Source organism: Callithrix jacchus, chromosome 1 (assembly GCF_049354715.1).
Source record: "Callithrix jacchus isolate 240 chromosome 1, calJac240_pri, whole genome shotgun sequence".
In the NCBI taxonomy this organism is placed as follows: Eukaryota; Metazoa; Chordata; class Mammalia; order Primates; family Cebidae; genus Callithrix; species Callithrix jacchus.
In genome coordinates, this window is record NC_133502.1 from 182,922,407 (window position 1) to 182,937,259 (window position 14,853).

The 14,853-nt window shown below is 61.9% G+C and overlaps 1 protein-coding gene across 5 annotated transcripts in view; it reads left to right on the forward strand.

The window, feature by feature from the left end:
* RXRA (retinoid X receptor alpha) overlaps nt 1-14,853 on the forward strand; it is a 111,296-nt gene that overhangs the window by 32,400 nt on the left and 64,043 nt on the right. The window contains exon 1 of one of the 5 annotated variants that reach the window (XM_078350640.1): nt 8,306-8,472. The exons of the other annotated variants lie outside the window; for them this stretch is intronic. Within the exon in view, the coding sequence (XP_078206766.1) occupies nt 8,466-8,472 (7 nt within the window). The 5' untranslated portion in view covers nt 8,306-8,465. Of the gene's footprint in view, nt 1-8,305; nt 8,473-14,853 lie in introns of those variants that run through there. 5 annotated transcript variants of the gene reach the window in all.

Below are 14,853 nucleotides of genomic sequence, written 5' to 3' on the forward strand. Positions count from 1 at the left end.
AAGGTCTTGTTCCAGAGACTTCCTCAGAGGTCTGGGAGCTGCTTTCCAGGCTCCTGTTTAGATGCTGTTCCCACACAGCAGTGCTGCCCTAGTCCTTGCCCGCCCTGCCCTGCCTTAGTTGCCTGCAGGACTGGGCAGAGCCCCTGCCCCCTGCCAGAGACGCGCAGTTCCCGGGACAGGCCTGGGCCCCGGATGGGGTCTCTGGGGTGCGCTGCCTTTGGGAATGTTGGCAGGTCTGAGCCTGGCTGGTGTGTGCTGCTTGCTCATGTGGGTGGTGAGGGCTGCAGGCAGAGGGCCAGGAGCCCCCAGGGCCTGCTGCCAGGCTCAGGGAAAGGGCAGGCCGAGCCCTGGGGCCAGCAGCCAGGGGATTTTCGTGAAGCCTTGCACCCCAATCCTACCCCACACCCGTTTCTGGGAGGCTTGACGGGGTCCAGGGAGCATTCATGGACCAGCTGCTGGGGGCTGCCTTGTGGGAGAAGGCGCAGGAGAGGGCCAGAGGAGGGCCAGGCGGCAGCCAGGGGCGGAGGAAGCTTCCAGATCTGCTAATTGAGGAAGGCAGAGGTGTGCTTCCTGCTTCGGGGTCTCCTGCTCACGTCTGAGGGCACAGAGAGCGAGATGTAAAGAACACTGGCTGCACTGAATAGCTGGGGAAACTGAGGCTGAGCCGGCGCCACCTGCCTTTGGGGTCCTCAGGCGCTGGCTGTGAGATGGGCCTGCTGCTGATGGTGGCGGCAGCTGTCAAGTGGGCCTTGGAAGCTTTGGAGGCCCCAGTGATAATGATGTGGCAATAGTGAGCTCATTAATGGCTGCAGGTGCGGCTGGCCCCCCTCCCTGCCCTCCCTTCCCAGCACCCACCCTTCCTCACCTTCGCCTCCTGGCAAGCCCTCACCTCGGTGTGAACATGAATTCTGTAAATCATCGCATTATTCCCCAGGCATCTCCGCTTTGCCTGTTTGGAGGGTGAGGGTGCCCACTTGGGGAGGGGTGGAGGGGCCAACTTGGCCTCTTGAGAGGGGTCTGACCCTCCCCCCACAGATCGCCCTCCCGAATTGCTTTCCCTCCCTCCTACCCTCTCTCTGCTGGTTAAATAACACAACACCACCATCATATTGGGTCTGGAATCCCGGCCGAGTGCAGGGGAAGTGTGGTCCTCCGTGGGGTGGGAGGTGACACCCAGCCCCGCCCCTCCCAGCAAGGATGTGGCCTGCCCGTCCTGGAAGGTCCTGGGAAGGCTCTGGCCTGCGGTCCCAGCCCGTTTCCCAGGGCTCTGCACTCGGATTGCCCCGCCGTGCTGGGCAGCCTGGTGGCTCGGGGTGGGCCTGGTCTTTGAGGGGAAGGGGCTCTAGCAGCAGAGGCCTTTCCCCTCCCCTCCTGGGAGCAGGGAAGTTTCTGGACCGGGTGGGGAGTAGGGCAGTAGGCGGAGGGTGGAGGTGTGGTGGGGCCAGTGGGCCCACCTGGCACGGATGCCACCATGCTCCAGGACACTGAGGAGCCCCAGAGCCTCACCTAAGGCCCCCGTGGTGGCTCTCTCCTGCCTGGGGTGGGCCAGGATCCCTGGGTGGGGCCTGGAGGCTGCCAGCTGCCGTTGGTAGCCTTGGTGGGGGCACTGGGCCCTGGGTTGGGTGTCTGCCTACCCTGGAGGCTGCACTGCTTGAGCTGGTGACAGGCTGCACACCGGCCTGTTGGGTGGTGGGGCAGAGCGGGCGGGAAGCAGTGGTTCCTTCTCCAGGACAGAGTGGGCGCCAGCTGTGGTGAGGCCTGGGCTTGCCTGGCCCCACAGCCTTGCCAATGGCTGGAGTCCTGCGTTCAAGCTCTGGCTCTATTGTGGCTGCAGGCAAGGCTCATCCTCTCCTGGTGCCCCCTCCCACAGCCTCAGTTTCCCTCTCTGAAGGACTGGTATCAGGAGATGATGTGAGCAGCCCACCGCGCCAGCACCCCTTTCGGCGCACTGTGTTTGCGTTGCTCGCAGTTACTTGCCCCTCTCTGGTCTGTGGGAGGCCCTTTTGAAACGGGTGCTCCTTGGCTGCTCGGCCTGGCATTACGTGAGGGACACGGTGGCCAAAGGGCCATGGTGCCTGGGTGGTAAATTCAGGACCTGGGACCACGGAGAGAGGAGTTCTGACTAGAATCTCCTGGAAGACAGAGCCCCTTCCACTTCCTGAGGCTCCTTGGATTGTGGGGCTGCCCCCAGGCAGGCTGAAGCTCGGGGGCCCCGAGGCGTGCCTGTGGGGAGTGGGGAAGGCTGCTGGGGGAGGCTAGGGCCCTGGGCTCCCTGTAGGGGGCCTGAGCCTGATGCAAGGCGAAGGGCCTAGTGGTCCTCAGAAGTCCAGGTGACTCCCGTCTTTCCCCCTGGCCTGGGATTTGGGGACCCAGGAAGCCTGGAGAGCTTTTGGTGTGCTGCCCACCTCGGAGCCCACATGTGGCAAGTGCCACCTTGCCCTGGCCCTGCCACGGATCTTCTCTGACGGCCAGGAGCTGGCCCTTCCCCGTCAGACTGGACTTGCCGACGTGCGCTGCGTCTGACTTATCCAATTAATGCCGTGGTCATTTTGTTAATCCTTTAGCTGATTCCGGAACCTTTTCCGGTTGGTCACTGGGTCTCAGAGCTGGGAGGGAAGCTGGAGATCCTTTTCAGTGTCCTCATTTCACTGAGAGGTAAACTGAGGCCTCCTGTGAAGCACAGCCTTGTCTGCCCTGCCTCCTCCTGGTCCTTCCCGAGCCCCTGAGCGGCTCAGTACTGAGGGCCTGCTGCATACCTGGCTCCTTGGGCGTCTCTTGCGGGAGACGTGCGTGCCTGGCCTGCCTGGTGCCTGCTCTGTCGTTTCTGTCTCCCGGCTGGACGGCTGGGACAGGGATGGTGGTGGTGGGAAGGTGCGGGTGACAGATGAGGCCATGGGCGCCGAGGTGTTGTCTCTGCCCCGAGACTGACTCTCCAATATGCGCCGTTCATCGGGGCCTTCCGCGCCGTCATTTGCTGGTAATGAGCTTTTTCATACTGTAATTTGTGTCTCCTAATTGCCAAACAAGCACCTAATGGCTCTGATTAACATCGCAGGGACTCCGAGCTTCCAGGTTTGGGAGAGGCCTGTGGCTTCCAGGACTGCCTGCCACCTGCCCGTGTGACTGGGGGAGGCAGAATGTTCTGGAACGGGAGCTCAGGGCCTGAGCCCTGTGGGCCTCCTTCTGGTCTGACCCAAGAGGGGTTTCAGTGCCTGTCCCTCGGGTCCCCATCTGTAGAATGGGGATAGCAGTGTGGTCATGCCCTGGTGGGCCAGGGTGTGCATGTAGCCCCAGGTGTGCATGTAGCCCCAGGTGTGCTGGGTTTCTGATGCCACTGGGTTCAGGTCCTCCCCTCCCCACGGGCTTGGCAGGGCTGCCACTAGTGGGAGGGGCCAAAGTCTGGCTGTCTCTCAGCCTGGAGCTGCCCCCTGGCTTGGCACTACCCTCTGTGCCCTCCCTGGACTGCCTACTGGCTCTGCCTGCCCTGGGCCTTCTGTGCAGGTTGGGAGGGGACGGGCTCAGAGGTGTGAGCAGTGCTTGTCCAGGGCCCAATGTATGGCCGCTGCTCATGGCAGGCTCTGCCTAGAGCCCTCAGTGACTCCCCTGTGTCCCTGGGTAGCTCCCACCAAGCCTTGGCCCTGGGTTCCCTCCCTCAGCCTGGCTGCCCCTCCTTCAAAGGCTCTGCTCATCCCGCAGGTCCCATCTCTCCCTGGGGTGGCAGGGCATCTCTTAGGCGCCCACCTGGTTGGGGGCCCCTGCAGATACTCTGCAGCCCCTGTTTCTCTATTCATGCCACAAACTGTTTACAGTGGCTTGTCCAAGGTCTGACTTCCCAGCCCCTGCTGGACGGTGAGCTTCAAGAGGGCAGAAGCCAAGCCTGCCTCATGGTCACAGCTTAGTGCTGGCATGGCACAGGCCTTTTCGGGTTCGTGGAGTGAATAAACAGTGGTGTTCCAGGGAGCAGAGCCTCCTCCTGGGAGCTGGGCGTGGGCTGGGCCTGGAGCTGATGGCGAAGTCGTGGACTCCTTCATACCTGCAGACACGTGCTGCCATCCTAGCCAGGGTGGGCCAGCAAGGCCCCAGAGAGTGTGCTCAGCTCTGTCTGCCCCTCATGTGGTCCCAGTCGGCTCTTGGCTGGGGTGAACATCTGACGGGTGGTACTCAGAGGAAGGGGCCGGGTTGAACGGGGAGACCCTGCCTGTGCGCCCCCATGCCTGAGCCTGCACCAGCCTTATTCCCACACCGCTGTCCCCAGCTTGACCTGTCCATTGCCAGCAGCCTCCTCAGCTTCATTTGGAGACCTGAGCTCTGGGTCTCGGTGAATCCCTGCTCTTGTTAATACGGGGAAGGTGTGGATGGTGGCAAAACAGCACCCCTTCCTCACAGCTCTGCTCCCTGACAGGCCAGGACGTGAGTCCAGGGCGGTGAGTTCAGTAAGCTCACTGTCCCCGGGGGCTGTTGGGTGCCAGGTTCTCCCTGTGGGATGGGGACCTTTTGGAGGTCGTTGTTGCTGGTGATGGAGGTAACCCAAGTCATGACCATGGGCGAGAGGGTGGGGGCCTCGCTGCTCTGTCCCCTCCCAGCCCAGCGTGTGGCAGCTTCAGAGGCGCCCCTCACTCAGAGACCCTGGCGGTGGGCCCTGTCCACCCACCCCGTTTCCCTGAGCAGGGGAAGGTGGGAGTTGTGTGTTTAGGAAGTCAGCTAATTCCGTACCTCTCTCGTTTCGTGTCTGAGGCCCAGCCCTCCCGGCCCCTGTGTGGTGCCATGAACCCAGGCTGCTGGGCTCCCTGCCCCTCCTCTGAGGGCAGTGTGTCTGCTTCTGTCCTGTTTCGGGGATGGGCCTACCCTGCCCTCCAGAGAGGCCCCAAGGGGTCCAGGTGGGCAGGGTTGGCGATGGCAGCTTTGGGCAACACCGGCACTGTGCCCTCACCTGTGCTGTGCTGAGTGTAGCCGGCATGGTTCTGCCGCTGTCTGCCTGAGCACTACCCGTGCTGGCTGCACCCAGCGCGTCTCCCAGGCCGCCCTGAGCATGGGGATCCCGGGGCCATAGGATGACCTGGGCCTCCTCATTCTTACCTCAGCTCCTGACATGTGGCCATCTCTCCCAGGTTTAGCATTTTTTGGGGGAAAAGCCTCCCCTAAGAACTATACAGAAAGGAGAAGAGGAGAACAAGCAGGCAGTTGTGCTGAGAGCCTTGTGGTGGGCGTGCCTGGTCTGAGTCGGGTTTCTCCTCTCCCAGCTGCCCCTCCTCCAGCCCATTTTCCCAGACTCCTCCAGGACGGTGATGTTGCCCAGCTCTTTCCCCCTCGTATCTGCAGCTGAATGAAGACACTTCCCATTCAGTGGGGTGAGGCCCACAGTGTCTCCTGTAAGGGCCAGGCATCAGGGACAAGGCATGAAAGCCGTGGGGTAGGAGCTTGTGCTGGGGTGTGAGGGAGGTCTGGCAGATGCCCGCTGTGTGGGTGCCAGGGTGCTGGCGGCTTTGGGGGGCTTCGAGCCCTGACATATTAAATGGCTCCCACCCCGGCGTTGACAGGCAGCTGACCTTCAGGCACAGACCCCAGGAAGGGCCTGGGGCTGGTGTCTTTGCCGACAATATCAACAGCAGCCTCTGCATAGGGGCCTGGCTGTCATGGGCTCTGTGTGTTTGGATGGTGGGCCCAGGTGGGGTTTGGCAGGTCAGGCTGCTCGTAAGAGAGGGCGCTCACGGCGTGTCCTGGTGTGAGACCCGGTGTTCTTGGCTGGTGTGTGGGTTTGCTTATCGGGTGGACCAGGGTGCTTCCCCCACCCCCCACCCCCGCCCCCTCTTTGGCCTTGGCCATTGCTGTATGGGCCAGTCTGGGACTGCACTGGGGCCCGGGTGGCGGGGGGTGGGGGGTGAGGGGTGGGCCTGCCTTCCTGTCGAGTGGCTTCTGTGGTTTCCCTGGGGTCCTGGGCTGTCCCTCAGCAGGCCTGGGACTGGGCAGGGATGAGGGGGACCAGTTTCAGATCTGTTCTTGGTGGCTGTAAACTCCCGGCCAGATGTAGCTCTGAGGGGCCCAGCAGAGTCTTGGGTGAGGTGCCGCAGGGGAAAGGAGGGCCGGCCCAGGAGGACCCTCGACCCCCTCCGGCAGCTTGCCCACTGCCACGTTCCTGCCGCCAGGCTCTGGCCTGCCTTGGGGAAGGGTCCTGGGCTGGGGTTGGCCATGGGGGAGGTGCTCACAAATGCTCAGCACGGCTGTGGCTGCATGCAGGCGGGGGTCTGGCTAAGCTGCCGGTGTTTGCAGGAGGCCTGGGGATGGTGGGACACCGTCTGGCGGCTGCCTCCACCCCGTCCTTTTTGGGAGGTGGGGCTTGGCATTTCCTCAGCATTTCTTGTTCCTCAGTAAGAAGCTGGGAGCGGTGCTGGCCCTGGGTACAGATGGAAAGCTGAGGCTGAGGCTCAGGATCCCAGTGGGAGGTGGCAGAGCCTCTGGGGCTCTGTGTGGCATGTTCTGGGCTGTGCCTGGGGCCAGGGAGGGTGTCTTCAACACAGGTGCCGGCTGGGTGGTCACCCATGGGTGCCCAGGAGAGGCGGCACGGCCTCTCCCTCTGTCCATCTCCACATGCCTGCCCCCACCAGGTCCAGCCGGCCTTGGCACAGGCTCCAGAACTGCACGTGATCTCCCAGCTTCCTCTGCAGGGCGGGGCTGCCCTGGGCTCTTCCACCGGCACATCTGCAACTCATTACGCTGCGGTGTTGGTGGCAGAGTGGCCTGGCCACTCGGGAATGGAAGGCCCCCGCCCCAGCAGCCACCTCCTGCCCTAGACCTCCAGGTCCTCCAGGAGTAGGACTAGGCTGGCCTGGGGACAGCACTGCAGGGCCAGCCAGGACTGGGCAGGGAGGAAGGTCCCCTTCACCTGTGTGCCTCGGCCTTCTCCTGAGGAGCTGGGTGGGGCCTAAGAAAGCACCTCCCGCCAGCCTGGTCTTCCTGCCACAGAAGCTGAAGCTGAGGAAGGCAGGGTTGGTCAGAAAGGCTGTCGGCTCTCCACTGAAAAGGAAGTGTGCCCCCCACCCCCCGCCCACCCCGCTACACGTAGGCCACCCTAAGGCCACAGATGCTTGGGGACAAGGGTTCATGTGAGCAGAGACTCAGGAGTGGGCCACACCTCCCAGTCAGAACGTGGTGGGAAGGCACAGAGCAGGCTGAGTCAGGACCCATCCCTTTGGCTCCTGCTGGGAGGAGGGGCCGCTGGTTCCCGGGCCTGTACGTCCCGTCCCCTGCCCTTGGTGCCACTCTCAGCCTTTGCCCAGCACCACACTTATTTGATTGGTTAATTGGTTGAGATACAGGTCACCTTTCTACGGTGTGCAGTTCACTGGATTTTCACCCACCCACTCACACAGCCACCACCGCAGCCAGCTTTACAATTGGGGAGCATTTCCACCAACCCCGGAAAGAAGCCCGGTGCCCACTGGAGCCGCTGCAGTGCCCTGTCTGACCCTGCCTGACCCCACCTGACCCTGCCGGCCACTCCCTCGCCTGACGCCCTCGTGGGTCTGCCTGGTCCCGAGTTAGTATTTCCCTCGATCTTCAGAGCAGTCCTGGTGCTGTGCTGGGTGGGGACTGAGTCTTCAGGGGGTGGGGGAGGGAGGCGACTGTGTCCAGGGAGCCCCAGCCTCCTCCCAGGAGCCCGCCGTTCTGCTCTCTGTGGGAAGAGAGGGACACTGAGTCTGCCTCTGGCTTCTCCTGCATCCCACACGCAGGGGCGACGTGCCAGGGGCTGCTGTGTGCCCTTACCTTGGCGATCCCACTGAAACCGAGCCTCAGTGGTTGAGGAGATGGTGCCTGAATGTGAACATCCAGGATGTGAACCCTTGGCTCACGGCCCCTCCGCCAAGATGTCGGTGAAGTGCGGTGGCCCTGGCTGGCTGGGGAGGGCGGGCAGCTTCCCTTCGTGCGGGCCTTGACTTGCCTGCCTGGGCAGGGGGTGTGTGTGGGCACTAGGGTCCCCAAGGGGCACAGAGCCTCGTTAGCGCCTGCAGCTCCCCCTCAGGTGGGGGTGCCGGCTGTCTTGTGGCGCCTTCTGGGTCCCTGGGGTTCCCCTCCCACACCTGAGGGCCTGCCCAGCCTGTCTCTGGCGGCCGAAACTGGTTCCTGGGCCCCGGCTCAGCCAGCAGTTTTGTGCTGACCCTGCAGGAACTGCTAATTAAGCTAATAGTTCCCAGAGCTGCCTGACAGCAGCTGATGGTATCGGCCTTGCCGGAGATGCTCGGCTGATAAGCTGCTCCCAGCCTGCTTGGAGTAATTTGTTATTAAACAACACAGCTGGCGCATGCTCTCCGCTCTGGAGGTACCAGCCTGCAGGGCCGGGAGTCTTCGGCAGTGGGCCTGGGGCTGGGGTCTCCTTGGCCCACCTCGGGACTCTCTGCCATGCACCTGTGTTCCTGGAGAACCCTCTGCAGGAGAAGGAGGGGGAAGGAGGCCAGGCTGCTCACCAATGGATGAATGGTCAGTGCCTGGCTCTGGCTCCCCCAGTGCCCTGTGTCCCCCAAGTTCAGCTGACTGTCAGCTGGCCTGGACAGGCATGGCCAGGTGCCTGCGAGGTGCTGTTCCGTCTAGTGGGCTGGAGGCCCCCTTGGGAAGAAGGGCAGCTGCTCGCTCTGCCCTTGCTGCCCACTCTCCTGGGACTGGACAGCCCCTGCCATGGCCCACCCTTTGGTGTCCTAGAGATGAGCCTGCAGGATGAGAGGCTCGGGTGGCAGAAAGCTCTGGAGAGCTGGCTGGCTTTGAGTAAAAAGTCAGGTGTGCCGTTCCGTGAGGGGGTGTGTGCATGGGTGTATGTATGTGTGTGACTATGTATGTATTCTGTGTATATAGGTATGTGTGACTGTAGATGGCTGTACGATTGTGCATGTATGTAAATGTGTGTGTGTGGTGGTGTGGTGTGTGTGACTGAGGATGTGTGAGTATATGTGAATGTGTGTGGATGTGTGTGTGACTGTGCATGTGGGTAAATGTATGTACTATCTATGCATATTTGTGAGTGTGACTGAGTGTAATGGTTGTGTGTGTTCAGGGGTTGTGTATGGGTGAGTGTGGAAGTTGTGTGTGTGAGTGGGGTTATGTTTGAGGGTGGGGGTTGTGTGTGGCTGGGGTTGTGTATGCAAGAGTATGGGGGTTGTGTGTGAGTGCAGGGGTTGTGCGAGTGTGGGTATGTTTGTGTGTGGGAGTTGTGTGGGGTTGTCTGTGTAAGTGGGGTTGTGTGTGAGTGTGGAGGTTTTGTGTGTGAGTGCGGGGGTTATGTGAGTGTGGGGTTGCGTGAGTGTGAGGGTTGTGTGTGTGAGTGTGGAGGTTGTATGAGTTTGGGGGTTAATGTGTGTGAGTGTGGGGGTTGTGTGAGTTTGGGGGTTAATGTGTGTGAGTGTGGGATTGTGTGTGAGTGGGGTTGTGTGTGAGTGCGGGGGTTGTGTGTGAGTGTGGAGGTTGGGGGTTAATGTGTGTGTATGTGGGTTGTCTGAGTGTGGGGGTTGTGTGTGTGAGTATGGGAGTTGTGTGTGGGGGGGTTGTGTGTGTGTGTTGCAGATTACAGCTGTTGTGCCTCTGGGTGCCTCTTGAATGCTGTCACCTGGTCCTCCTGAGCTCTCCACACCCCCACCTTTGTGTCCCCTCAGCCCTACCCAGGGCTTCCTCCCTGTGGGCTTGGGAGCCGTGGACCTGAGTTCAAGGTATGACCTGCTTGATGGCCTCAGGCAGGCCCGGGTGTGTTCAGGCTCTTGGGGATCCCATCCCAGAGCTGCCTCGGTGCGCCCTCCCTACAGCCTCATGTGCGGAGGCAGAGGCGTGGGAGGAGAAGCTGAATTGGGAGGTCCCCTCCTCCTAGTTCCAGGCTCACTTTAACCTAAAGCTGTACGGACACCATTTTCACACAGCCCCATGTGTGGCGGTGCGTGAGCCCAGCGTGTGTACTGTGTCCACACGTGGGAGCTGGCAGTGGACTCTGCCTCCGCCTGGTAGGGTGAGCAGGGTGTGCTCAGAGCCTGGGTGCACCAGGAAAGCACAGCTGGTTTCCCTGTGGGGTTTCAGGATCTTCTTGCTGAATTGGAAGTCACAGTGGGGTGCTGGGAGCTCCCAGACAGGTGGGAATGGGGGGCCCACTGCCTGACTCCCTGGGCCCAGCCGGGGTCTGGTCTTTGGTCTTCTGATGTCAGGTCAGAAGGACAACTGTGTCCTGTGGCTGTGCATCTGAGGAGCCCGGGGCCCTGTGGGGTGGTATCCATCGCCTGGGACGTGGGGGACACAGGCTCTGGTTTTGAGCGCTGGCTCCATTGCCACTTGGCAGTGTGACCTTGGGCAGTGCTGCACTGAGCTTGGCAGGGCTTTCTGCCCTCGCTGTGCCTACTGCTGGGAGCACATTGGGCCTCCATGCCTGGCTGGCTCCAAGGCCTCCTGGTCCCTGTGTACAGACTGGGCCTCTCACCTTGGGACCCCAAATTCCTCTCTTCTTTGTGCACTGGTGTTCTCTCTCTCCCCATGGGGCATCATCTCTGTGTGACACAGGCCATTGCCTGGTAGATGAAGGGCTCACGGTGACTCCCCAATATAGTTTTATTGGGGCAGCCCAGCCATACCAGGGCCTTTCAGGGTTCCAGAGCACTGACCACTATGCGATCTCCCTGGTTGTCCTTCCTCGCCACCTGCAAGCCATCCCGGTGTGCTGGCTGGGCCCTGGGCTGCAGGCTGCGGCCAGGGAGATCTGGGCAGAAGCGCCCACCCCAGGAGCCCAGGTGTGGTGGGACCCATTGGGCCTTGTGCACAGTTGAGCTCAGCCCACAGAGGGTCTGGGTTTAGAGGCAGCGTGGACGCGATGTGTGTCCCCGCTCCAGGAGAGAACATTGCCAAGAGAAGGGGGGCTGGCCCGGTGGGCAGCTGCTGAGGGGCCGTGGTGGAAGGTGGGTGGTTAGCAGAGAGTGCAGTGTCCCCTCCTCCACTAGGTCCCACCTGAGGGAGCGGCAGGAGCCTCGCTTGAGTGCTAAGTGCTGAAGACAGTGTGGGGGCCTGGGCTGGCAGGTGGTCACCCTCGCTTGGGGACACACTCAGTGCTGTGGCAAGGGGTTTGCATTCTCCAGAGCACTGACTGCTATGCAATCTCCCTGGTCGTCCTTCCTCGCCACCTTCAAGCCGTCCCGGTGTGCCGGCTGGGCCCTGGGCTACAGGCTGCGGCCAGGGAGATATGGGCAGAAGTGCCTAGATCCCACTGGCCAGTGGGGGCTGCTGGGGCTTGGCGCTGAGTGGGGTCTTTGCTGCCTGTCTCGTCTGACGTGTGGCCTTGGAAAAGTCCCCTGACCTCCCAGGGCTCTGTGTCCTTCACCGTGAGGGCTCTGGGGCCAGTGTGGGCTCTTGTCTAGGGCCAGCGTGGGCTCTCGTCTAGGGCCAGCGTGGGCTCTCGTCTAGGGCCAGTGTGGGCTCTCGTCTAGAGCCAGTGTGCTCTTGGGCAGCTGCCATTCTCTCTGGCCCCCCTGATGTTTCTGCTTCATGTCCATGCAAGGCCTGCTGGCTGCACCCAGGCCTGGGCAGCCCTGGCTATGCGCCCAGGACTGTGTGGGCTTGGCGGGGCTGCTGTGTGTCCAGCGAGGGCCAGCTGGGCTGAGCTTCTCCCAAATGCTGATGGGGGCCAGGCTTCCGGGGGCACCTCCTCTTTCCATAACACGATCTCCCCTAGGCCTCGCCCCTAGCAAGCTGGCAGAGAACTCTTGGCCCATTTTATGGCGGTGGCACTGGGGCCGGGCCTGGGGACCAGCTCTCGGGCCAGTGGTTCACTGGGCATGAGGCCTGGCCCTGGGGTGTGGAGAACTAGCCTAGGGGTGACGTGTGCTTCCTTGAAGTGGTCCCCCCTTGTGTCTGCCTGTCTCGAGGACGAGGGTCATCATGTGAGGTGGGCCTCAGGGCAGCCATGGGTGCATGAGTACCCGGCTGGGCCCATCTACCCTGTGCAGTGTGACAGGCGGCTGGGCCAAGATCGCTGCGGCCCTTCCTGGGCACCACTGCATGTTGAAACCTGTCTGTGACACGGCCAGCGGTGTTGAAATAAGTGCCTGCGCATTTCCTAACATCCTGCCAGCCTGGTGCAGGACTGGGTGCCAGGCCCAGCTGGAGCCTCCCTGGTGGGGTGCTTGGGCTCTACTTCCCTCCCTGGGGTGGGGAGGAGAGGCCACCTCGAGGGAGTGACGTCGAGGCAGGGTGACATTTGTCAGGGTGCACAGGATCCTTGTGACTTCCCTGTTTCATGGAGGAGAAACTGAGGTGTGGGGAGGGGTGAGGATGAGGTTTGAAGCCAGTCCATCCCGTCTTGGTGGTGCTGGCAGAGGCAGAAGGGCGTGGGGAGGGAGACGGAGGGCCAGGTAGGCCAAGGGTGCTGGGCAGTGCGGCAGGACACCTGCGTGCACTGGGGAGGTGGAGGGCTGTGGCCAGGGCCCCAACTGAGGGCTGCCTGGACACTGGCTTTGCCACTTGGGGCTGCAGCGCAGGCCCTTGGCCCCTCCTGGGTCGAGTGTGGGAGATGGTATGGAGTGGGGGCCTCAGGCAAATGCCTCTCTTCCTTTGACTGGAGGAGACGTGGCCCTGGACTGCCCTGTGAGGACAGTGGTTGGGCTCACTGCAGAATTCACTGGTTGTCACTGGGTTCCAGGCAGTCAGCTTAGAGGGTGTCACAGACACCTCCCTGTTACCTTATGGGGTGGGAGTTCTTAGGCTTAGTTTAGAGGAGGAGACAGGCTCAGAGAGGCCCACTGACCTGCCTAGGGGCCCACAGTGGGCAGGGAGACTGTGTCCAGGGGCTAGACTGGGAGGCCTTGCTCTCTCCAGGAGTCTTATCACTTCAGAGGGTGGCAGCAGAGGGCCTGGCAGGGCGTGTGCTCCTGTGGCACAGGTGAGTCCTGGCTCTGCCCTTGTAGTCTGTGTGACCCCAGGCGGTAGCTCAGGCTCTCTGGTCTGGCCCGGGCACGAAACTGCTTGAGGTCTGGAAGCTGGCTCTCTAGTGAAGGGGCAGCAGGGAAGGTCTCAGCCAAAAGGCTGAGACCGCCCTCTGGGTTGGGGAGCTGCTGTAGGCCAGACCCTCTTCCTGCTGGTGGGGCGTGGCACTCCAGGAGCCTGTGGCTGAGCCTAGTCTGGGTTGTGGCTTCTGCCTGGGGCTTGTCGGCAGGGGAGGGGCCCTGGAGACCATTCTGTTATGGATGAGGAAGTGAGCGCCCAGAGAGGGTGAGGAGCTGGGCTGGGCCGCACAGCCAGGCGGCCATAGGCCGGGGTGGTCGGGAGCCATGCTTTCTGGTAAGGTGGAGGTGTCTGGGGTGATGGTGGGATGAAGGACGCAGGTCCCTGAGAGCAGCCTCTGTGTTGCTACCCAGCCTAGAAGTGGCAGTAACATGAAGGGCACGGCCCCTGAGGTGCGCTCAGGTGTGGGCACCTGCTGCCTGCCGGCACTGTCTTCAGCAGCTGCATGCCTGCCGTGTGTGGGGCCCTGCGCTCCACCCTTCTAGTGAAGGCCTGAGTGGAGGCTGGGCTGTTCCCAGGCTGTTGGCCCATTTTCCAGATGAGAACACTGGCCCAGAGAGGCAGCATCATGTGCTGGGGTCCTTGGCCAGGAGGTGGTGGGGCTGTCTTTGAACCCAGATCTTCCTGTCTTCTGGTGCCAGGGGTCCCCATCGTCTGTCACCCTCCCTGGGCCTGTGCTGGGGGGGACCATCCTCATGGTAGACGTGTGTGCAGGTCTGTCCCATCACCCGGCTGTGCACGGAGAGGCCAGGGGTTGGCATGGGGTGGGGGGATGTCGGAACCTACTGGGTTGTAGCTGGAGGGAGGTGAGTGGCCCTCCCCCAGAAAGCCCTCTTTGGTGTCTTCCCCCCATCCTTGCTGCATTATCACCAGACAGCCACTGGGCTCCTGGAAAAGGCCATCTGTCTGACTCTGGACTGGGTGCCCCTGGGCAGGGCTCACCTTTAATCAACGTTTTAAAAATTAGAGACAGCATCTTGCTATGTTGCCCAGGCTAGAGTTGAACTTCTGGGCTCCAGTGATCCTCCTGCCTGGCCTCTCTAGTAATGGGTACTTCAGGAGTGTGCCACCTCACCTGGCCCCCGAGCCTGGATTTTCTCTGCCTGTTCCTAGCCCAGGGTCCGATGGGGAAAGCAGCTATCTGATGGGCAAGTGCTCTCTGAGTGGTGCATGAAGGTGGCTGTCCAGGCGGCCATCCGTGGTGTTAGTCCTCACGGCTTCTGGGAGCTAACGGCGAGAGCACCATCCCCTTTCTGAGGACAAGGACATTTAGGCTCCTCAGAGAGCTTGAGTCAGATGCCAGAGGCCCTGCCCAGCCATGGGCATTGCAGCCAGGACTCAAATCCAGACCCATTGGTGGTGGCTGCTGTGCCCAGTGGAGCTTGAGTCTGGGCAGCAGATGGAGGAGGACAGACCAGCCTCGGAGTCACTGCCACTTCCCCAGTGTGGGCGGTGCCTGGCCTGATGGTGGCTCTGGCCCCCAGCTCTCCTGAGGGGTGAGGGGTGAATCCCAGCCTGTCCTCCTGGTGTGGGCTGTGCTGGTCGCTGGCCGCAGGGATCCTGGTCCTCTGCCGAGGCCTACTCCTTCCACAGGCTCTGCCTTGAGGGAGGGTCCCAGGGTAGCCTCCAGTCTTCCTCCCAGACCCACCCCCACATCCTCCACATGTTTAGCTCTGAGGAAATGCTCTTCCCTCTGCTTGCCCAGAGAGCGGCCAGGCCAGCGGCTGCCTGGGGAGATGCAGCAAGCGGGTGGTGACACTTAGACCTTTTGCCTCCTGGCAATTTCCTTCAGTTTCAGCTCTGCAGAGCAGGAGATAGAGGCTCAGAGAGGTTGTCTAACCT